The sequence below is a fragment of the Mustela putorius genome, unplaced genomic scaffold, assembly GCF_011764305.1.
Source record: "Mustela putorius furo isolate JIRA1106 unplaced genomic scaffold, ASM1176430v1.1 tig00003834_pilon_pilon_pilon, whole genome shotgun sequence".
NCBI lineage: Eukaryota > Metazoa > Chordata > Mammalia > Carnivora > Mustelidae > Mustela > Mustela putorius.
The window spans coordinates 107,774,595-107,797,673 of NW_025421987.1; the positions used below are offsets into that span (position 1 = coordinate 107,774,595).

The 23,079-nt window shown below is 47.7% G+C and overlaps 1 protein-coding gene across 1 annotated transcript in view; it reads right to left on the bottom strand.

Moving 5' to 3' along the window:
* Nucleotides 1–23,079, bottom strand: part of BFSP2 (beaded filament structural protein 2) — a 59,206-nt gene that overhangs the window by 22,430 nt on the left and 13,697 nt on the right. Inside the window, exon 2 of the mRNA XM_004762490.3 lies at nt 4,961–5,043. Coding sequence (XP_004762547.1) covers nt 4,961–5,043 — 83 coding nt within the window. The remainder of the gene's footprint in view (nt 1–4,960; nt 5,044–23,079) is intronic.

Consider the following 23,079-nt stretch of genomic DNA (forward strand, 5'->3'; position numbering starts at 1 on the left):
TCTTACTCAGTGACAATCCCTTGCTAGCATTCTTAAAAAAAATTTTTATTTATTTATTTATTTTGAGAAAGAGGGTGCTTGAAAGAGTGCAAGCCAGAGTGCAGGATCAGGGGGAGGGACAGAGAGAGAAGGAGAAGAAGAGGGAATCTCCAGCAGACTCCCTGAGGAGCATGGGAGCCTGACCTGGCGCTTTATCCCAGGACTCTGAAATAATGACCTGAGCCGAAATCAGGGGTCAGTCATTCAACCAACTAAGCCACCCAGGCGTCCCTCTACAGCAGTCTTTGATGGGTGATTTTGTAGCCTCGACTTGACTGCTTCCAGTGACAGGGAACTCAGTACCTATCATCACTACCATTCCATTTTAGGACAGCTCTAATTATGGAAATTTCTTCCTTCAAGAGCTTAAGTCTTCATTCCTGTAAGAGTCTGAATTCCACTCTCTGGAGCATCTAAAGTCAGTTCTATCCTTCCTTCCGGCAGTCCTATAAATATTGAGAGTCTAGTCTCTTATATCACTCTCTTTTCCCCTCATTCCTTCCTCCAAGCCTTTTGTTCCTCAGATTAAACATTCCTAGTTCCTCCATTCTTCATATAAATTGGTTTCCATATCCCTCATCATCGGTGGCAGGGACTATGACCTTCCCATCTTTGTATTCTAAGCATCCACCTTCAGGCTTCAGATATATGTGGGAATGATTGGAAGTGCTCTAACCGGTCCACATCTTTCTCAAAATATGATACAGAGACTGGAATGCAAAACTCCAGATGTTGCCTGATCAGCTCAGACTCCCAGGGGACTGTCTGCTCCTTTGTTTAAACTCTCTAGTTCTGGGGCGCCTGGGTGGCTCAGTGGGTTAAGCCTCTACCTTTGGCTCAGGTCATGATCCCAGGGGCCTGGGATCGAGTCCCGCATAGGGCTCTCTGCTCAGCAGGGAGCCTGCTTCTCCTCATCTCTCTCTCTGTCTGTCTCTCTGCCTATTTGTGATCTCTCTCTCTCTGTTAAATAAATAAATAAAATCTTTAAAAAAAAATAAACTCTCTAGTTCTATTTATCATGGGCCCTAAGGTTTGCTTTGTGGGTTTTTCTTTACTTGCGTATTTGTTCATTTGATTTTGACCAGCTATATTTGCTGCTAATATTTGGTGTCCTATCAACTAGAGTCCCTGAGCATTTTTTGCAAGTCCAATTACCCTGTTCTTTCTGGACATTCCTGGTATTTGGCCCCCAAAGTAGGAGTTCATATATAACTCGTTCAGTTTCATTGGTCCATTGTTCCAATGTGACAGTCCCCTGGGAGTCTGAGCTGATCAGGCAACATCTGGAGTTTTGCATTCCAGTCTCTGTATCATATTTTGAGAAAGATGTGGACCGGTTAGAGTTGATTCCTAACTCCATTCTTCTATTCTATCTCTACTCCTATTCTTGTTCTTAACAGCCCTCCTGCCTTTGTATCTTCTGCCATTTTGGCAGCTTTCATACACCTTACAGTTAAAAATAGTGAATGAAGGAGCCAAGGACAGAACTCTGTGGCAGACCACTAGAGACTTAACTCAGAGTTGGACCTGTACATTTGAATCCCCCCAAAGAGCTGGTTTTTGAAATCATTTTTATGTACTCTATATGTAGGATTGATTTTCTACCCAAATGTATTCTTCATGGAGGACTGTAATTTTGTTGACATTCAGTCCTTTTGGAATCAAGTCCTGTACTTCCAGCTGGAGTGAAAATCCACCTGTATCACTGGGTTTGGTCCCTGCTGTCCCAGGCTGCAAGAGCTCCCCTGTGCCTCTGAAGTCCTGTTTTGTTTCTCTCTCCAGGGAGCCTAGCTCTGTCCAGGGTGGGCTCCATTCAGCATTATGGGATAACTTAGGTGTCCTATAGACCATTTTTTGAAAGTCCTCTAAGCATTTGACACATCTCTGTGATATCCCCCAAGGCTGCTGTTAAGCTTTTAGCTTTCTCTTGTTGTCTTTTTTCCCTTTACCCTCCATTTCAAAGTCTCCAAATAGAATCTCTTTGCTCGTGATACCCAGAGCTTTCTGTCTTGACCTGCAGGCCCCTCTGGCCCAAAATCTTCAGTGGCATACCGCAGTTTCTGCTTGGTTGCTCAACCATTAGCTCAACTCAGCTTGATCAAAGCCAAACTCATTATCCATACCTGAATTTTAAACTAGCTTTCTTTTCACAATTTTCTATCTTAGTCAATAGAATAGCAAATCTTCTAAATTATCCGAGTTCAAAACCCAAAATTTACCTTTGTTTTGTATTTCTTTTTTTTTTTTTTTTAAGATTTTATTTATTTATTTGACAGACAGGGATCACAAGTAGGCAGAGATATAGGCAGAGAGAGAGGGGGAAGCAGGCTCCCTGCCAAGCAGAGAGCCCGATTCGGCACTCGATCCCAGGACCCTGGGATCATGAACTAAGTCGAAAGCAGAGGCTTTAACCCACCGAGCCACCCAGGCGTCCCGTTTTGTATTTCTGGCCCTGCCACTATTTTCCTTGACCCATCTCTCAAGTCTGCTCATGGCCACCACCCCAGGCAAACCTTGACCTATAACAGCCTCTGACTGTCTTCCTACAACCGACCTATAGTTTTGCCCCCAGAGGGACCATCCTTAACCATACTGGGTCACCATCTGCTGAGAGACCCAAGTGTCCTCCTCTGGTCCCTTAGTAATCTGATCTTGCTTTCCTTTTCAACCTTGGCTCCCAGTACAGGCCCTGCCCTGCCATCCGTCCAGCCTGTTTGCTCCCATTGCTTCTGGCTCATTTGCTCCACCTCTCCTCTCTACCAACACAAATTTCCCTTTAAATCTAGTCACGATGAACCACTACTCAGACCCCTTCTATGGGTCTTCTCTCAGGTCATCTCTGAATTCTTTGGTATGGCTGACATGGTCTTCTGGGATGTGGTCTCTCCCTGGTTTTCCAGCTTCATTAGCTTTCCCTCCTTCCTTCCCTCCACATGCCCTGGTTATAATGAGCTACTCAGTGGCCACTGATGCACCTTCTTTCTCATGCCTTTCTACCTTAGCACATACTACCACCCTTCCTGGAAGTCATGCTTCCTTCATTGGCCTGGTCAACTCCTATACCAGTTTAGGGCCCAAATCAGGTGACACCTCTGTTGTCAACACTCCCTGACCAGATTGTCGCCATTTCACCTGTGCTCATCTCAGTGATGGCACAACCACTCTGTGATGCTACTGTCTGTTCACTCCTCCATCTTTGACACTAAACCGTGAGCTCCCGGAGGTCCCATTCACTTCATTCCCAGGACTTGGTCAGGGGCCTGGCAGATATTCAAACACTTGTTGAATCCATTCACTCATTTACTACTACAACAACGATTTGTGGTCATCTATCTTGTGTGTGGCATTGTTGTAGGCACTGGTAATACAACGGGGAACAAAACAGACCCAGCCCCTGATACTCTGTTGAATGGCTGGATGAAGGCATGAACGCATAATGAATAAATGAATGAGTGAAAGAAATTTCGGTCAGATCCTACCTGAACTTCACAATTAATTAAGTTCTGTCTTAAATTTAGTACAAATTGCTTCATGTCTATTGGCATCTATCTTTAGGTGTGCAGTAAGCTGTCGGTGGATGGATGTTGGCTTCACGGTTTTGTGCTCCTGTGACCTTGGTGAACACAGTGTTGTCTGAGACAGCAACCCCAGATAACTGAGAGTCCTCTTGACTCCAGAGTGGCTGCTAGGGGAGGTCGTTTTAGCAGATGGAGAAGCTTGGTTTTAGAAAAAGGAAGGAACCCTGGGTCTGAGGAGATGGTAGAGATTTTCCTTTTCATCACAGTGCACCTCTTATTCTAAGATAAGCTCGGCAGTGGGATGGGTCACGGTCTTCACTAGAGACTCCCAGCTACATGCCTTTCTTCTTTGTCTTTACCAGTTTAGGGAAATGTTCCCTAAATAACTATGCCATCACCCATCCAATTGCCCAACATCCAGAACACCTTCCTCAGAGCATATTCTCAAAATCGCTGTTTTCATTAATGAAAGATCTTTTTCATTTTGTTTCTCCATGAGAAACAGCATTTCCCAAACCTCATGTGCCATCGTGATTTTGCCCTAAATGCATCTCTCTCCTTCATTATTTACTTTACATGGTTCCTTAAATTCATCTACTTAAAAAGTAAATGTTAAATCGGTAAACTTGAAAAGCTCTTTATAGTCAATAAATTTTAAATTGCCACTACAAATTGTAGTGCTGTAGTGGAAAAACAGTTTTATGAGTCATAAATAGAAGGTAACTCTAAAAATACATAACTATTAAAAATAAAATGTTTATCCTTATATCACTTAAAATGATCTTCATCAGTGCTATAGATGCCATATTTTAGGATACACTTCAAAGAGGTGTTTTTCAAGGCTGGGGAGTTAAAAATACTGAGGCCCGGACCCCACCCCCAGGGACTGTGGTTTAATCAGTCTGTATGGCTTGCCTGTTGGCATTGTGAAGTGGCCCGGTAATTACAACACAGGGCTGCAATTGAGAAACATTGCTCAAAACCAACAGCTGTTCTAGTGTGTTCCTAGGGGTAGCGGGATCAGCATCATGGGGAACTTGTTAGAAATGTAAATTTGGGGCCCCACCCCAGATTACTGAATCAAAAACTCAGAAGGTGGGGCACAGCAATTTGTGTTTTCTATAAGAGCTCCCAGTGGTCCTGAAGCATGCTACAATTTGAGGACTCCACTCTGAACTAGGAGACATTGGGCAACATCTCTGAGCCCTTGGGACCTGGTTTGTGTCTATAAGGAGGGTTTGGGCTGGAAGATCTTTGCTCTGGATTCTCCCAGGACCTCTTTGATTTCACTCCAGCCTCCTGTGCTGCAGGCAGTGAATGCCACAGACCCCAGAACAGCATCACGTGACTTCTCCTGGAGTCTGGAGGAGCAGAGGGACTGTCCCCTCTGTGGCAAATGTTACCTCTCTTTAAAGTCGTCCGCACCCGCCTGGATATTCTCTGTCTGAAGCATGAGCCGGGCATTTTCCAGGACTGCCTCGCCCACCTAGAAAAATCACACACATCAGAGGAAACAAGGTCACTGGTCCGTCTTCCCTCCCTTCCCACTGTGACTAGCACTGGGCACAGAGGTTCTGGGGGGAACTTAGAGCACCTTTCTCATAGCAAATATTTTTAGAATCCAAGTGTCTCTCTCCAAAAAGGTGGAGAGCAGATAAGCCAGAAAACATAAAATCTGGATGCCTTTTAAGAGCCTTTAGAGTTGGATTTTTGGAGCTAAAATATTACTCAAAGGCAGACTTGTTCATAACCTCTGTCATAAGGCTGAACATTCAACTCCCAGGGAAGTTTCAGCCTCCTTAAATGAAGATTCTCTGGTTTGACTTAGTGGCTTTTCACATTTTCTGGTCATGGATACCCTTGAAAAGCTGATCAAGTCTCTAGTTCATTGCTACCCAATAGAACTTTCTGTGATGATAGAACTCTTCTATGTCTCTACCATCCATCATGGTGACCACACATGGCTACTGAACACTCAACATGTGGCAAAGATGACTGAGGAACTGAAAATTTAATTTTATTTAAATTTAATTTATTATTATTTTTAATAGATTTTTTTGGGGGGTGGGAAAGAGTGCACATGAGCTGGGGAGAGGAGGGGCAGAGGGAGAGGGAGAGGGAGAGAGAATATTAAGCAGGCTTCATGCTCAGCGTAGAGCCTGACTTGGGGCTTGATCTCACAACACTGAGATGATGACCTGAGCTGAAATCAAGAGTCTGATGCTTAACCCACTGACCCAGCCAGGTGCCCTTATTTAAATTTAATTTAAATTTGAATATCCATCTGTGGCCAGTTGCCAATATATTGTACAACTTGGCTCTAGAATTTCATCCACCCTCAAAACATACATATGAACATCAACACTGTGCATATGATTTGGGGGTTTCATGGAGCTGTGAAAAGTGGTTTTTCAAAACCAGCTCCCCAAACCCTGCAGAATGTACCCAAGATTTTGTTTTAATTTAGGTGTGGTGAGGCCAACAGATCAGGAGATGACTGACATTGAAAAGCTGTTACAGTTCCCAAAGGGTGGGGCAGCCCCACCACGCAGGTCCAGAGGAGGAAGTACCAGGGTTGGTCGCTTAAGGATGAGGGGAAAACATAGGCAAAAGCCTTTATAGTGGCTTTCCTGGGAAGGAAAGGGTGAGGCAGGGTTAACAGTTGAGCAGGTTTAGGATTGGGTGGCTAGAAGATTTTCAGCGGTCTCTGGGCCCCAGGGGTGGTCTCCAAACCCCTGGGATGCTTAGGGCCATTTTTCAGATGACAAATTCAAAGCCAAGGGCAATCACCCTGCTCGATTTCTCACAGTGATGCCCATGGCAAATGACTCACTCTAGTGCAGGACACCAAATCACAGCAGGTCTAGACGGTGGGCTGGAACATGACTGCTGTAGAGAAGAAGGCTTTACTAACACTCTAGACAACGTGGCTGGTGTGGGGGGGGGCGGGGGGGCGGGAGGAGGGGGATGGGCGGCCACCTCTGTGGAGCCTGGGGCTTATGCAATTTGGGAGACTGCCTTTAAGAAAAAGGAAAAAAAAAAAGACTAATACAAAGGGGTGTGCACAAATAAGGGACCCTGAAGCTTTAATTCTTAGAATTCTTCCCCTTGGTACAGCTTAATTTTGTCTGTGACAGGTTTCTGCTTTTTAAATGTGGGATCTAGGCAGACGGGCAGAAAAAGTGAAAACCAAGCAACACTCCAGAGCATAGGTTGGATATACATATTTGGAGTTGTACAATTCTGGAAAGGCAGAGAAATGGCTGAAAATGCAATCACCCCAAATCTTGCCTTCCAGAATAAGCACGGCCAGCATTTGGATCTATTGTACTTCCTTTCAGCCTTAGCTTTGCCCAGCGACAGCAGTAGCCCGTGTGTTAATTTGTAACACTTCCCTCTTGATTGCAAACTCTTGATGAAGAAGAGGCTGCAAGGAGCAATCCGCGAAGGGGTCGGGTAGGAAGTGCCCATGGCTTGAAGACGTGCCGCAGCGAGGGGCTGGCTGCTCTGTGTCCTCCCTCCTCCTTCTCACTTGGGGTTGAGGGCAGGAGCACTTTCTGGGGTAAACTGGACACTGTCCAGCAGAGAGGGTAGTTCTGTCCAAATGTCTGTCCTGGGAAGCTTGTGCAGCACTTGGCTCAGGGGAACTGGAGGCCTTCCTGCTCTAGCTGATGTTTGGTAACAACCAGGGGCTTATTCAAGCCTCAAGCCGAGGCTAATTATAGGTCCTCACTTGCCAAAGCTCAGTGGCTGGCCCTGCTTCCTCATATCCTTCACAGAAGGATCTTAAAATAACCTGCTAGTCCTCAAGTCAGCCAGAGAACCCCTTTACTGTTCTCCTGCAGGTACCTCGGCTTAGGAACCTGCAGGAGAGGGGAGGGGAGCTCTGCCTCCTTTACTGTAGAAAGGGCTGTGAGGCGGCAGGACAAGGGCTGGGACCTTGGCTGAGGTTTAGCATAGGCCCAAGACCCGGATGGAGGCCAAGGTCAAAAGTAAAGCGTGGAGAGCCGGCCATGGAGGAGGCTCTTTGTCTCCACCTGGGAAAGCTTCATGAAATCCTTTCCAGGGCTGAGGACAGGAAGTGCAGAGGGGAGGGAATATCCTGACCGCATACAGATGTGTCCAGCCCACGTGCTGGGGAGTCTTGTCCTGGCTTGCCGGGGCAGACTGGTGAAGATTCCAGGAGTTTTGGGAGCCAGTGGCTAAACACAGCCATTGTGAAAGTTGTAATTATGTGAACTTATAATTACATAAATTCTATGAAAGCCCAGTTAATAAATACTCAAAATGAAATGTCCTAAATATTTAACCATTTTGCTCTCTTTGACTGTCAGCCCTGCTCTGGAGGTTATTGACTTCTGTTGAATCTGTGTCCTGGAAACCCTGTGTAATGGTACATCCCCGTGCATCTCCTCCCAAGTCTGCGCTCGGGAGGGATAGCATGGTGGGAGCTCACTATTGGCCACTGTGAGAGGATTTACATCAGGGAGATTGGCCACTGTTAGAAGCCAGAGCCTTCTGTTCATGGAAGGCTGCTTGTTACACAGCAGCTCAGTGACCGTGCCTGACATGAAACTAAATACTCAGCACTCATAAATTCACAACATGCTCATGATCTCTAACCCTGACACCAGCACACCTAGTGTACAGATGACGGTGTCTAAAATTGCCCCACATCACCCAGACAGAGAGTGGCAGAGTCAGAACGCACCACCAGGTCACTGTGACTCTGCAGCATGCATATTTTGGTCACCAGCCTTGGAAAATAAAAGGCCCATCAGAATCAAGAGAGAGACTCATGGAGGAGGATTGTTCCCCTTTTCCTCTAATAGGACAGCTGGGACTCCTGGTTCCTCCTTGGGCTGCATCACGGAGATAAAGAGCTCTCTCTCCCACCTGCACGAGGAAGCTCGCCAAATCAAAGCAATCCAAACCATCTCCTGCTCTCATCTCCTGAGCTTTCCTTGCGGAGCCCCGTAAGTGGAGCAGTGCTGAGCAGACTGTGGGCCCAACTCTGAAGGCCTGGAGAACGTCAGTGGCCGAGTGCTGTGTGTCAGGCCTGCAGAAATGCCATCTGCATTTAAAACTGCGGGACCTGTGCATTAACTACCTGGTCCTCTCACTTTTATGGTTGAAGCGGATGCAAATTAACCCCACCTCTCTGAGCATCTTCTTTCTCCAGGAGCAAAGGCAGGACGAATACCAAATATGAACATGTACAGTCACTAGGTTGATGCTGTGAGTACGAGCACCCTTGCTCATAACCCTGGAACTGCTCCTGCCCTGTTTTCTCACCGGAAGAGAGTGTGGACCAATGTCAGAGTTGCACTGCAGGGTGAACTTGAAGAGCGTGGCATGCCAGGAAGGCCAGCAGGGGAGACCTCTCCTCCTCCTCTCCTTCCTCTGGCCAAACAGAGCCAACTCCTCTTCTCAGCACATGACAACTGTTTCCTCTGTGCAACATGACTTAACACTGGGTCTCCTGTCGGTTACAGCAACCTCCGTGAGAATTGGAATGTGAGATTAGATGGTCTGGAGGGTGTAGGACTCAGGATTTGTAAGTTTTGTTGGAGGAAACAAAAGGCCCTTCAGAGGATATAATTCAATGGAGGAGAAGAGCAAGGCTGAGTGCCATGGGGAGGGATGGCCAGAAGCCAAGGTCGGCACGGGCTTCGTCTGGAGAGGGATGGTACAGGCAGGGGCGAAGGTGGGTTCACTGCTGGCTGGTGTTAGCTCGAACTGCTCTTGGCTCAGTGTGCGGTTAGCTCTGCTTTAAGTTACCTCCCAGCGACTGTCTTGCTCTCGCCTCCAGGTGGAGGATTCCTCGGCACACTTTACACCAGCTGTTCTCCAAGTGCGGTCCCTGGAGCGGCAGCACCAGCACCACTTGAAGCCCGTGCAGAAGGCAAACTCTCAGACATCTACCTCAGATGTCAGGATCCGAGTCTCTGGGGTGGACCCCGACAATCCATGTTGAAAAGCTTTCTAGGGGCTCGCAGCGCACACTTGGCTTGCAAAACCGACCTGCCACCGGTCCTGCCCAGGCCGCCTCTCAGGCTGCTCCCGGCATTCCTCCACGTCCTTGCCTGTGTCCTTGCCCATACGTAGAAGCCCTTGCTTTGCCACCTCACACTCCTGGGCCTTGCCGCCTGAGAAACCCTACCCTGCTTTCATGTAACGCTTATCTCAAACACGCCTTCCTCTGCAAAGCTTTTTCATTTACCTGCTCACTCACTCTTGCCTTCATTTCATCGGCACATTGTTTCCTCTATGCCAGGCTCTGTGCTGGTTGTGGGGGAATCAGCAGTTACTGCAGGGGACGTAGTTAGAAAGCCAGGCAAAGGCAAGATCCAGGAGCAGGGCCTCTGGAGCAAGGGAAGGGAGGCGGGATTTGCTGGGAAGCCCCTAAAAGGCTCTGAGCAGGGCAGGTGAGCAGGTGTGATCTGCACCGTAGGTGGGCCCCCCGAGTCCTGAAGGAAGGGGAGATTGTTGGGCACAGGGGACTGTGCCGAGGGCCCAGCTAAGAAGCTCTGCAAAAGCCCCAGGGAGATGATGGCAGCTTTGACTAGGGCAGTTATAGGGGCCACAAAGAGAAGCAGACAGGTTTCAGACTTATTTTGCTGATGGAACAGATGGATTTTGGTGACAACAGTTTGTAAAAGAGGGAAAGAAAAGAATTAAGGGTGATTTCTAAGTTTTTAGCCCCAGATCCTGGGTGCATGGTGTCCTTGCTGACTCTCTTCCTCCCTCCTGGGATCATTTCTGCATTGGAGTCACACCCCGACCTGCAACCCACACAGAGTAGACAATGATCTCATTCATGAACCCAGCTCTTCCACTCACCGGCTTAGGCCAGTTACTTGGATAATTCTAAGATTCAGTCTCCTCATCCCTAAAATGAAGATAATACTGCTTCCTACCTGCTAGGGAGGCTCCAAGGAGGAAAGGAGACCCCGCCGGTAAAGCACTGGGCCAGCTGCCTAGCACCAACTAGGTATTCCTTACACGGTGGCCATTGTCATCACTGCTGTGTGCTGCAGAGCAGAGCACCAGGCCGGTGACGATCCAATGGCCCTGATGGGCGTGTGCAGTCTGGCACCATTCCTGCCCCCGCCACCCCAGGCAGCTGAATGAAGACTTCCATCTAGTGGCTTGGTTTTTGTTTTTTCTTTTGTTTTTTGTTTTTTTTTTTTCCTGACCCTAGTCACTTGAGAAAAGCTCTGGTCACTGGTACTATGATGATGAGGATTGTATCCCTTCCTATGGCTGTTTCCTTGCTATGGCTGTAGTTATTAAAATAAATGATGCCGGTGGGGGCAGGAGAGAAATTTGATCGTTACTATGGTTTTAAAAGGTGAGGACAAGCAGCATTTTTAGAAGGGTTATCATTTGGGCCCAAGGGTACAATTAATGTTTTATTTGGAGTTAAAGATATTGGCCTCCCAGCAGCCAGAGCTGCAGGTGTGGGAGGATGTGGGCAAGACTGGGCCCCTGGGAAATTAGACTTGACGGGGGCTGTGGCAGGGTATAAGAGTCTCTGGAAACCCTTTACACATTTATTTGACTTTCAAGTTTAGGATGAATGCTCAGCATAACTTGTTCTAGTAATAAATGAACAAGAAGTCATTATCTCTCCTTAGCACCCCGCTGAAACTGCATCTTCACCATGATGGCAGAGATCACCATGTTACCAAGCTGAACAGATGCCCCTCTGCACTCATCTTGACCCACGAGGCACACTCATCACAGAAGATGGATTTTCCTCTCTTGGCCTCCATGATGCAGCTCTCTCCTGCTCTTCCTTCTACTTCACAGCCAAGCTTTCTCGGTCTCCCTCTCTAGGTCTTTCTCCCTCATGTGACCTCCATATGCTAGAGCTGCTCAGGTTGGGTCATGGGACTTGTTCTTTTCTCCTTAAATGACCCAGGACAGTAGGTATCAGTTGAATTAATGAGCCCAGGATTAGTGCTGCCTCTCTGTGGAGAACCAAAGCAGGAAAGACGTGGTTCCCACTCTCAGGAACACCCAGGTTCCTACCTGGTTCCAACCTGAGATCGCCTCCCAGGTCAGAGTGCCATCGAGCTTCTGCACTGATGTGTCCCAGTTCATCCCTGCTGCACTGCTCAGCCTTGGGTCGAGTCCCAGTTGTCTCTCTGATGGTTTTGCCTGATCGTTGCTACCCAGGGTTGGAGAGTACAAAGCCTAAGCACACTGAGTTCAGATCGCAGGTGCAGGTGGAGTTAGGGAGCATGCCCTAAAGCCCGGATGGAGAGGTTGAACCATCTCGAGCATAGTTGACTCCTGAATGCAGTCACAGACATTAAAGATCCAGGGAGGATCCGGGGCACCTGAGAGCTAAGGTTGGGTCTTTCTTCAGGAGGCCAGGACGGTGGACATTTCTGTGTCTGCACTGCAGATAAATGACCTCATCATTGAACTGTGTGCTGTCTGAAGAATGTCTTTGTCAAAGGGGTCAGATGAGCATGGAGTGAGGGGCCAGAATGGGTGGGTAGTGTTAGGAACCATTTGGGGGCGATCGGGAACACCCTGCTCCCTATGGGTTGCTCTCTGTCTTGATGAGGACAAACCTTCTTAGGCCTCACCTTCCCCCCAAACCTCTCTGCCCATCCCAGGACTAGTTCTGAGATTATCTAGCATCCTGCCTCCAGCTCCCTGGGAAATAGGAGGGCCTGATTGGGACAGCAGCACCACTGCTGGGCACTAAGAGTAGCCACCACTGTACAGTCCTATCTCGTCCTGGGTGTATGTATCACAAAGGTTTCTTTGCCATGAGCCAGCCCTCCAAGGTCTAATCTTCTACAGACTTCTTAACAAAATCTGAGTTTTGAGCGCTAGGCACATCAAGATATAGGGACCAGAGCCTTGAAGGCTCTGTTTGGGCAGCCACTTGATCGATCTCTCCTGTTCTTTCTTTTGTAGATTTAGAGCAAATGCATTCCAACCTCCCATTCCCTTTTTTACTGTAGTGACTTAGTAAGATGCAAATCTGAGCTCACATTTATTCAACAGTGTGCTCTTGAACAAACCCACACGATTCGGGCTTTATCTCTTCTTCACTCTCCTGCTGCAAACTGAACTATTTTTCTGAACAGATTCAGGCCTTTCCAGTTTTCAGAACCATAAGTCATGCTTCTGCTTCTGTATGTCATGGCCTAACCATGACACCTGGCTGCCCTGCTTTCCTTCTTTGCCTAGTAAACTCTTAGTCATCCTTCAAAACCCAGCTCGGGCTGTGCTGGGCATCCCATGTATACCCCAGATCCACTGTGGGCATCTATTACTGCAAGTTATCATGCTGTATTTTATTCTGGACTTTTTCTCTTTCCCCACCATTGACACCACTGTGTCCCCTGGGACCGGGGCAGCCTCCTCTCTTTGCCTTCTCAGCACCCAGCTCAGTGCCTGGCATGCGGACACTAGATGTTTGTGAACTCAGTAGGTGAAGTGGGCTAGCTGAGGAATGCAAATGAACACAAACAGGTAAGGCAGGATGTGTGGAACTAAGTGGAGCTTGCCTGAGAAGAACTCAAAATCTAGAGCCAAACTTCATAAAATCCCAAATACAAGTAACCAAACAAATCAAACCCAAACACTTTTACTGCACTTCCTACACTTTATGCCAGGATCAGCCCTTCATAGGCAGGTCGTCATTTAATCCCTGTGCCCAACACCAGTGGCCATACAGAGTGTGTGCAAGCTCAGTCCACACATGAGAAGCTGAGACCCAGAGAGTTCAAGTGACTTGCCCATAGTGCTCCAACTGAATTTCATCCGTGTCTGCCAGACTCTGCAACCCACGCTCTTTTTCTTTTATTTTCTTTTTAACAAAACCCCCACTTCTTATTATGGGACATTTCAATGAGGCAAAGCTACATGTAAAGGTAGAGAGACCCTAGAATGATGGCTCCCTTACTCCCCACTTCCATTACTGAAATCTCATGGCTAAATTTAAAAACTTCTATTCCTGCCACCCCCCCCCCGCCCCACACCTGTCTGAGATGATTACATACATATCACTTCCTCTATAAATATTTCAGGAGTCATGCTCTATTTTGAACTTCTGCATTTTAAATTTAAAAGGTATCAGAGTAATGCATACATTTGATCACAAAATGAAACAAGAATGAAAAGAAAGGCTGGGGCTGAAAATCGTTCCCGACCCCATATCTGCTTGTCCCACAGCCCCAATCCCTGCATCTTCTGCCTTTTGTTTGTCCAGAGCTTGCCCCATATTTTTACAAATTTTTGATTGCTTGAGTTATGAGCCACAGATATCATTTATTGACTTCCTAGCCAACAAATGAAGATTTAGCTCACTCACTGCCCTTTTCCTGTATTTATTGGCCATCTTGGTGACTTTAAATAAGAAATCTCTATTTCTTGCTGTGTCAGTCATGGAGCTTCTCTTTCAGGCACTCACGCGCTCTCTAATAATCACAGGTGTTTTATTGTCTCAGGTCAAAGTGAGGACACAAAACCAGCTTAATTACTAACCTACTTTACTGACGCCTGTGTGAAATATAGGTCCTTTCTGCTAGGAATTATGACACAGGTGCCCCTGACGCGCAGAAGCTGTGGGCAGAGAGCCAAATTGTTTTATGTCCCAACTGAGCATCCTCAGGCCTGCAGAGTACTGTCAACTGCCTGATTCGTTCTCGCAGTGCTGCCCTCTTCAGGGCACTTTTACACAATCCCCCGCGCAGCCATATAGCATTACCACCGTGCTTGAAGCATGTGTTTGACATTAGGGGGCTCCATTTCTTCTCTTGTGAAATGGGGCCACTATAGCTTGGTAGTACTAGCCACACAGTAATCCCTTAAATGGTGTTTGGTAAGTGAATAAGCGATAAATGTTTAAAGAGCCAAACATATGAAATAATGATGAGACACTGAGTCACAAGCGGCAGACCAGCAAACCTTTGGGAAAAGAGGGTGTGGAGGAAGGGAGGTCTCACACACTGTTCCAGGAGGATAAATCAGGTAGCCACTTTGGGGAGCAGTTTGGCAATGCCATGTAAGAGCCGCTGACAGTTCCTAAGTACTTGCCAAGAGCAGGGTCAGTCACTTTTTCTATGAAGGGCCAGAGAGGAGATATTGTAGTCTTTGTGGGCCCACAGTTTTCGTTGCAACTAAACAACACTGCCCTTATAGGATAAAAACAGTCACAGACAATTAGCATGTGAATGGATGTGACTACATTCCTGTCAAACTTTATCGATAAGATCAGGTGGTACCTGGTTGAATTTGGTCTACTTACAGTACGATGCCCAACTCTGACCTGAGGAAACTCTCCCATGTGTGCATGAGGTTTATGCACTCTCCTGTTTGTGACAGGAGCAACCCACATCCATTAACAAAAAAAATTGTAACCTGTGGGAAAAAATTCACAACCTGTGGTGTATATACAAGGGAATGTTATCTTGGTCACCATGATAAATCTCAAAAACAAAATGAGAAGTGAAGAAAGCAAGTTGCAGAGGGAAATACTATGTGGTAATGAATTTTATGTGTCAGTTGGCTATAGTGGTCAGATACGGTCAAACATTATTCTAGATGTTTCTGTGAGAGTGTTTTTGGATGAGATTAATATTTAAATCAGTGGACTCGGGGATGCCTGGGTGGCTCAGTCAGTTAAGCCGCTGCCTTCAGCCCGGCTTGATCCCAGAGTCCCAGGATTGAGTCCCACACTGGGCTCCTTGCTCAGTGGGAGCCTGCTTCTCTCTCTGCCTCTGCCTGCCACTCTGCCTGCTTGTGTTCTCTCTCTCTCTCTGACAAATAAATAAATAAAATCTAAAAAAAAAAAATCAGTGGACTCTGGGTAGAGTGGATTGCACTCTGTAATGTGGGGTGGCCCCATTCAACCAGTTGAAAGCCTTAATAGAACAAAGACTGAGTGCTCCCCCACCCTGCCCAATACCCCATGATGGGGAAGGAAATCTGTCATCAGATGGTCTTTGGACTTGAACGGGGACATTGGTTCTTTCCTGGGTCTCCAAACGGCTCCCCTTAATCTGGAACATCCAGCCTCCATTATCCTGTGAACCAATTCCTTAAAATAAATCTCTTTCTCTCTATATAAACATCCTATGGGTTCTGTTTCTCTGAAGAGCCCTAATACACAGTATGATACAACTTAATATAAAGTTTAAAATCATGCAAAACAATCCCACAAAGGGTTTATATACATATATAGTAAAACTGGAACAACATTGGTGGAAATGATAAACGCTGAAGTTAGAGCAGTCATCGCCTCTGGGGACGGGAACGAAATCAGGACAGAGCACAAATAAGGTTTCCATTGAAATCTTTGATTTCATGTTTAAATATAAAAGGTCTTAGCAAATAACATTAAGATGGACAGTTCTGGATGTTGAGCACCTGTTTTTATGTTTGAAATAGTTCATAATCAAGAAAAAAAATGAGGTAACATAAAACAACCAGGAGAAGAAATCTAGCGCAGCAAATGTTATGCGGTAGGTCCCTAACGTGCAGAGAGAAAGACTGGCTGGAGAAGGCAAGTCAGAGATGGGTAGATGAAGCAGAAAAGGCCTCTTTGGGCTGCAGGGATGGCGATGCAGTGGGACTGGCTGTGGACTAAGGTCTGGGGTAGGCAGGGCGGGACAGGAGGTGTGAGGACGGAGGAACTAAGAACAGTGCGCAGATGTGGGTTCGCCATGGGGTCACGGTCACAGTCGCTAGAGCTTTCCCAGCGGCACTTTGTATTTACCCTAAGGGGGCCCTTCAGAAATGGTTATTCCTGATTTCCTTTGGACAAGATTTGTTTCCTGGGCACTGGCCAGAGCTAGAGGAATTTGCCTTCTCACTAGGGACTTGTTGAGGCTTAACCTAAATTAGGAGCTCTTCTTTCCTATTTCAGGGGTGGCTGCTGGAGGTTTTTAAAAACATGTTTGTATGTCCCCCAGGCACCCCGCTTTTCCCTTCCCACAAACTGCACTTGGGTTCTGCTTCTTGGTAATCTGTTGGGACAAGTGGGCTTCTCTCCCTCCTGCCCTGCATCCCAGAAGACCTCTGGGGTAGGGCTGCCTCAAACTTTGGTCTGTCTCAGGTGGAGCAGGGCACACAGGCTCTGGAACTAGACTGCCTAAGCTGAAAGTGTTGTCTCTATCACTGCCTAGCTGTGTGACCTTGGAAAGAGTTATTTAATGGCTCTGAACCTCAGTTTCCTCATCTTCAAAAAAGGAGTCATAGAAGCAGTGGCCTCATAGGGTTGTTGTGAGTTTGAGTGAATTAAGATGGGCAAGAACCTCAGAACAAATTCTGGCACATAGTAGGTGCTCAGTAAATGTCAGCTGTGTTCATCTCCACTGAGGATTAACATGGGGGGAGCAGATTAACGGTGTTTCTCTCTTCCCCATACTTGTTTAAGGTGCACGTTCTTAGGAGACATAGGGTATTGGAGCAAGATATGAAGAGCCAAGCCATAGGCTGGGGGAGGGAGTCCTATGCAGATTTCTCTGCCATCTGCTTCCAGGAAACCTCAACTCAGCAATTTCATCTCACAGTTTTAGAATGAAAAGTGCTCTTGGAGATCGTGGAAAATGAAGATCTGAGGCCCAGAGAGGTGTGGAGGCTTACCTCAGGCCTCGGGGCAGGTCCTTTGCCCTTGAGAATCCAGTAGCAAGGACTCACGGGGACACCACAGGCTGTGACTGGAGAGGCAGGGCTTCAGACCCTGTCTTTGTTCCTTGGGGATTATGATGCTCTGCAAGTCTCCCTGTCTGTAGACTGGGGATAAGGGAAGTTGGTGTCCAGGATTGCAAGATGATTATCAGAAATATATGTGTCACAACAGAAAGGTAACTGCACTGGGAGGTCCCTGCCCTCCTGGACCGGCCCCGAAGGGGCACCCATCCCAGGCATAGAGGTGGAGCCTGTGATGGGCATGGCAGCCTGAGCTCATTTGAGAGAGGTCCTGCTCAAGAGGGCAGGCAGCCAGCAGGGAGGAGGGTTGGCTGGAGGTGGGACAGCACCTGAAGCGGGGGTGCTTCTCCTTGCAGCGGGTCCAGTAGGGAAGTCTTACAAGAACCCAGAAAGGGGTCCACAAGAGAAAAATTCTGGTTTAAATTTTAGCCAGACCCAGACGCTGCAAAGCCCCCTCACAACAGCATGTCTCCAGGAAAAACTCTCCAGTCATCTTTCCCTCTCCTTTTCCCCTGCTTGCACTTTGGTCAGGTTGAAAGAGCAGTGGGAAACGAGGGTAGGAAAACTGCAAGAAGGAGCTGGGCGCTGGGCCTAACTTGGCGGGGAGGGGGGGATGAAGGTGAGGGTTGACGTGTTGAATAATTTACTGACTAGACCATCTACTGGCTTCAGACTGTGTTTTGGGACTTAAAATGAGCATGGAGCTTTTAGTTACCAACAAGTTTTCAGAGAAGTCATGAGACCATCCATGTTAATCAACCAGGGGTAGGAGACAGTATTTACCTCCTGATGAAAAGATCAAAAGGGACCTTGGAAGAGGTTCCTCTTGAACCAAAGCCATTTCTTGTTTTTATTTTATTTTTTAAGATTTTAAATTTATTTCAGAGAGAAAGAGGGTGGGGTGGGGGGAGGCAGAAGGGGAAACAAGCAGACTCCCTAGTGAGCAGGAAGCCCAACTTAGGGCTCTATCTCAGGACCCTGAGATCATGATCTGAGCTGAAACCAAGAGTCAGATACTTAACTGACTGAGCAACCCAGCTGCTGCTTTTATAACTGCCTCCTGAGTCCTTCCTGATCAATGTAGCGTTGACGTCCGTCAGACGCCTGGCATTGTGCTTGGCACATAGCAGGCACCCAACAATGTGTGGATTTAATGACTCATCATCCCCCTTAGACCTTCGGGTCCCGGAGTCTGAGAATTTTGACGTGTTCTATTGAATTCTCATAGTTCCCGGTACACAGCAGACCCACTTTCAATGCCGGATGAATGAACATAATAAAACTGAGTTCTGTGCCAGCCCCATAGCAGCTACTGTGACAAATATTACACTGTCAGGACTGCTGGGGAGGAGGGAGGCTGGGCCAATGCACGCCAACATCACTAAAGATTCTGCACTTACATGTGACACTAATTACACCCACGGACTGAGGATCTGCAGCCTTATCTGACACTGACAAAGCCTTTTTCCACTCATGTTATTCTCCTTAAATTTCAGAAGGGTCGGGGCCATGGTGGCAGGTATAATTATCTCCCTCTTTTTGAAGATAAGGAAGCAGCAAGTGGGAGAGATTAGGGATCTGGGAGAAGCATTTGGTGAGCTGAGACTTGGGCGGGGTTACTCAGGACCCCTGACTCCTAATGCAGGCTCTGACCTGAAACCCAAAGCCGCAGAAAATGCAACTAACAGAGAAAAGGCGGGGGTGGGTTTCTCTATCATAAAAGGAAGCAGGGCAGAGTAAGAACAAATTTGCTGGCTAATATATGCAAAGTCTCAGGGCAAAGCATAATTTTATGGCTGATTTATAATCCTCAGGAAATTGGGAGCTATCACGGGAATTCTGATATAAACAGAAAGACTGCAGGGCAGCATGAACTGCATGGCTGGTCTTTCAGATCAAGGTGGTGTTGGCAGCAAAGGGATGATGATAGGCATTCAAAACTGAACACAAATGACGTTTTGCAACATGGGTTACTAGATAGGCAAGCTAGCGCTCAGGGCAGCTAGAAGGTGACGCTATTTGCCAAGAGAACTCAGTCAGAGGCAGCAATGTGGAACTCTCCCATCTCCAGGAGCTCTATCACCAGTTGGAGAGCCCTGGGGGGAGGGGAGGCTAATAAAACTGTTGGTTCACCAGTGGTGCTGCACAGGACGCTACCTGACCCTCGGAAGTGAAGTAGGTGGCAAGCATGTACTGCCTGTACTTGACCCCAGCCAGCCCTATAGCTGAGCCACAAAGGCTGAGGGAACAGGGCTCCATGGCGGGCTGCTGTTTCTCTTTAGGCTTTGCACCGCTCAGAGCTAATGATGAGCCGTGACAGACAGGTGTATGGCTGGAGGCTTGGGCATTCCACCCTCTCATTTTACAGAGGAGGAGCCTCAGAGCAAAACGGGTTGCTGCAGGGCACTGAGCTAGCTAGCAGTCAGAAGTGAAGACAGACACAGGGGGCGGATGTACTTGGTGTCTTTCTGTCCTTGAAGGACAAATGCTCACCAGAGTGGGAAGGGAATCTGGCCTGTTCCCTGTGTCTGCAGGGAGATGGCAGTTTGACCCAATCTCTTCATTTAACAGTTGAGGAAGCTGAGGTTCAGAGAGGTGCAGTAACTTGTCCAAGATCACATGGCAATTTAGTGACGTTTACTCTGTTTCTACTGTATGGATAGTACTCTCTCAGTCTCTCTGTACCATGGCTTTCTTTTCTGAATCTCAAGCTCCATGTGGTTCAAAAGGGTCTGGGATCCTCTGCCTCTGCCTGCCATTCTGTCTGCCTGTGCTCGCTCTCTCCCCCTCTCTCTCTCTGATAAATAAATAAAATCTTTAAAAAAAAAAAAGGGTCTGGGATCTGATGCCAAGTGCGAGGGAAGCGAGGGTGACATGAAGCAGGCACAGAAATATTGGTCATTCTGGAACTGTTTACAATGACATTTGAGGAAATAGGATAAAATGTTGGAAATAAGGACTATAACATGAAAAGGATCCCAGTAGTTATGGGTTGAATTGGGTACCACTCCAAAGATAAGTTGAAGTCCTAATCCCCAGTGCCTGTGACTTTATTTGGAAGTAAGATCTTTGCAGATGTCACCAAGTCAAGAGGAGCCCATGAGGATGGGCCCCAGGCCAGTGTGACATGTAAGAGGGAAATCTGGACACAGACACAAAGGGAAAGTGAAGGCAGAGATAGGAGTGATGCATCTACAAGCCAGGGAATGCCAAGGACACCGGCCACCACTGGAAGGTAGGAGATGTATTCACAACAGAACCTCCCTCACAGCAGGATCCAACCCTGCTGATTCCTATATTTCCAACTTCCAGCTTCCAGAACAGAAGAGAATACATTTCTGCTGTTTCATCTACCCGGTTTGTGGTGCTTTGTTCTGGTAGCCCCAGCAAACTAATACAGCTACCTTTTATTAACTGATTACTTTGCTGGGTCTAACCATTTGTTGATGTAGCCAATATTTCCTGTGTATCTGTTTTGTGCCTGGCACTGTCCGGGGTGCCAGAGAAAGACTGGGGAGTGAGAGATGCTCATTTCTGCCTTCCTGAAGCTTGCATTCTACTTATCTCTACTATCTTCCAGAGTCCTTACAATATCTTGTGAGATAGGGATCGTTCTCTCGCAACTTAGAGATAAGAAAACTCACTTTGGGGGTTAGTACCTGGGCCGAGGTCTGACTTCTGGTAAGGGCAAAGCTAGGCCTGGGCTTGGCTCTGTCTGGAGCATGGCCCTGCACTTACCTGTCACTCTGTTCTACCTCATTCACTGCTTGTGCACATGACTGTGGAGATAAGACTCCTGGGGGACAGAAGGGTGAGGCAGGTGGGACTGTGGGTCCCAGAGGCACAAAGTGGGCCCTAAGTCATATTACAGTCAGGAAACCACACCTCAGCCCCTGGCCTTGAGAGGCCCCATTTATAGCTGTATGGGGCAGAGAGCCCTCGCACTCCTGTTCTATCTCCATCAGCCCCCCTCAAGGTGAGGATGCGAGAGCTCAGGAAGCCCAGTTTGGGTGGAGGAGGTAAAAGCATGGCCCTGGCAGCTAACAGGGAGGCCCTGATACTCTCACCAGCTCTGAACATGCATATAGTACCAGTGATAACCAGACAGAGTCACTCTGTGATGGTGGTGAAAAGAGATAGAGACAAGCCCGGCTGTAATCATAGGGGAAGAGAGAGAACAGGATGCTCTACAGCCAGAAACTCAACATTCCGCTTTCGGCCAGCACGGGTGATGAGGGTTACTGCTGCTTTGTAATGCCCATTCTGTGCCTACTTCATCCCTCCCATCTCCTGGGTAAAATCTGAAAGATACCCACTCATCATCCTGCCCCAGTTTCTGGCAGCCTCAGAAGCAGAGCAAATCCTTGTTCTGAGCCTTTCCCCCAAATCACCCAGCACAAGCCCAGACCTTCCAACTCCCTCTTCCTGAGAGGTCCCAGGTTCTCCCCTCCTGCAGCAAGCTAATAAACTTGACTTTGTCCATCCAGAGGTGTGTTCTCAATGGTCTGTCTGGCTTTAGCAGGTGCGTGTCTCACCCCTCCAGACCATGAACCCTGGGGATTGGCACTGGGGGCCCCTCCCACTGGGTATGAATCTTGCTGAACCTTCAGCTCTCCAAGTAGTACTTGGAACTGGGTGGGGGAGAGGATTGCCCGGCAGGGGACAGGGACACAGCCCAGAAGTCTGTGGAAAGCACTGACTGATGCTGGCATGAATTTGGAGAGGAGGCCTCCTCCCACCCATGCTGGAGTGGTGCACCTTGGGGAGTTCCTGAACTCTGCTCAGATATAGACAGTCTGCTTCAAGGGCCGACTGCTCAGCACATTTTTTTCTGAGCGTTGAAATCACTGAAAAAGAAAAGTAGAAATCCCCGGGGCTGGGTGGGGTGGGTGGGTGCTGTGCCATTTCCTGGCAGCAAAGCTATTAAACTTTCAAGTCCTCATCCCAAGCTGCCTGACAAGCTGGAAGCCGCCCAGCCTCACGCATCCTAGCTGCAGCAGTTAGTTCCCCAGTTCCAGTGTGCTTGGCTAAGGATCAATCACGGCTTCGGACAGTTTTTTACAAATTAAAAGAGAGAGAAGAGGAGAAAAAGGAGGCACATCTTGGTGTTTAAACTCCTCAGAGAGAATAGCCCTTGTTGACTATGACTCTGTCTTACCGAACAGTGTCTTACCGACCATTTGCCCAAATGGCCTGGGGTGTGAGGCAGGACTGACCCTGGTCTTATAAATGAGGATAACAGGAGGCTTTTCATATTTTGGGGGTGGCAGTAACATTGAGTGGTTCCTGGAGGGGACACTAATTCAAAGGGGAACTTAATCTCTGTAGATCTCAGTTTCTTTGTCTATAACATGGGGATTATGGGCTGAATTGTGTCCCCCTCAGATTCATATGTTGGTGTCCCAACTCCCGGGACCTCAAAACCCAGTTGTACATAGAGGTGAATACATTCAAGAGGCGAATACATTCAAATGATGTTCTGGGTGGGGGAGGCACTAATCCAGTTCTACCGGTTCTGAGAAGAGGGAATTTGGGCCCAGATATACAGAGGGATGACCCTGTGAAGACCCAGGGAGAGGCTGGCTATTGACAAACCAAGAAGAGAGGCCTCAGAAAAAGCCCACAACCCTGCTGTCTCCTCCATATCAGACTGCCGGCCTCCAGACCCTGAGGGACTAACTCCTGTTGTTGGAGCTGGCCTGCCTGTGCTGCGCAGTTCTAACAGTCCTTGCAGACATTTTCAGTGGACACAGTCCCATCGTCCTGAGTGACACAGAAGTTGGGGAGAGAATCAAGGACACAGTGAGTGAAAGTTCTGGCTAACCCTTGTGTCACACAA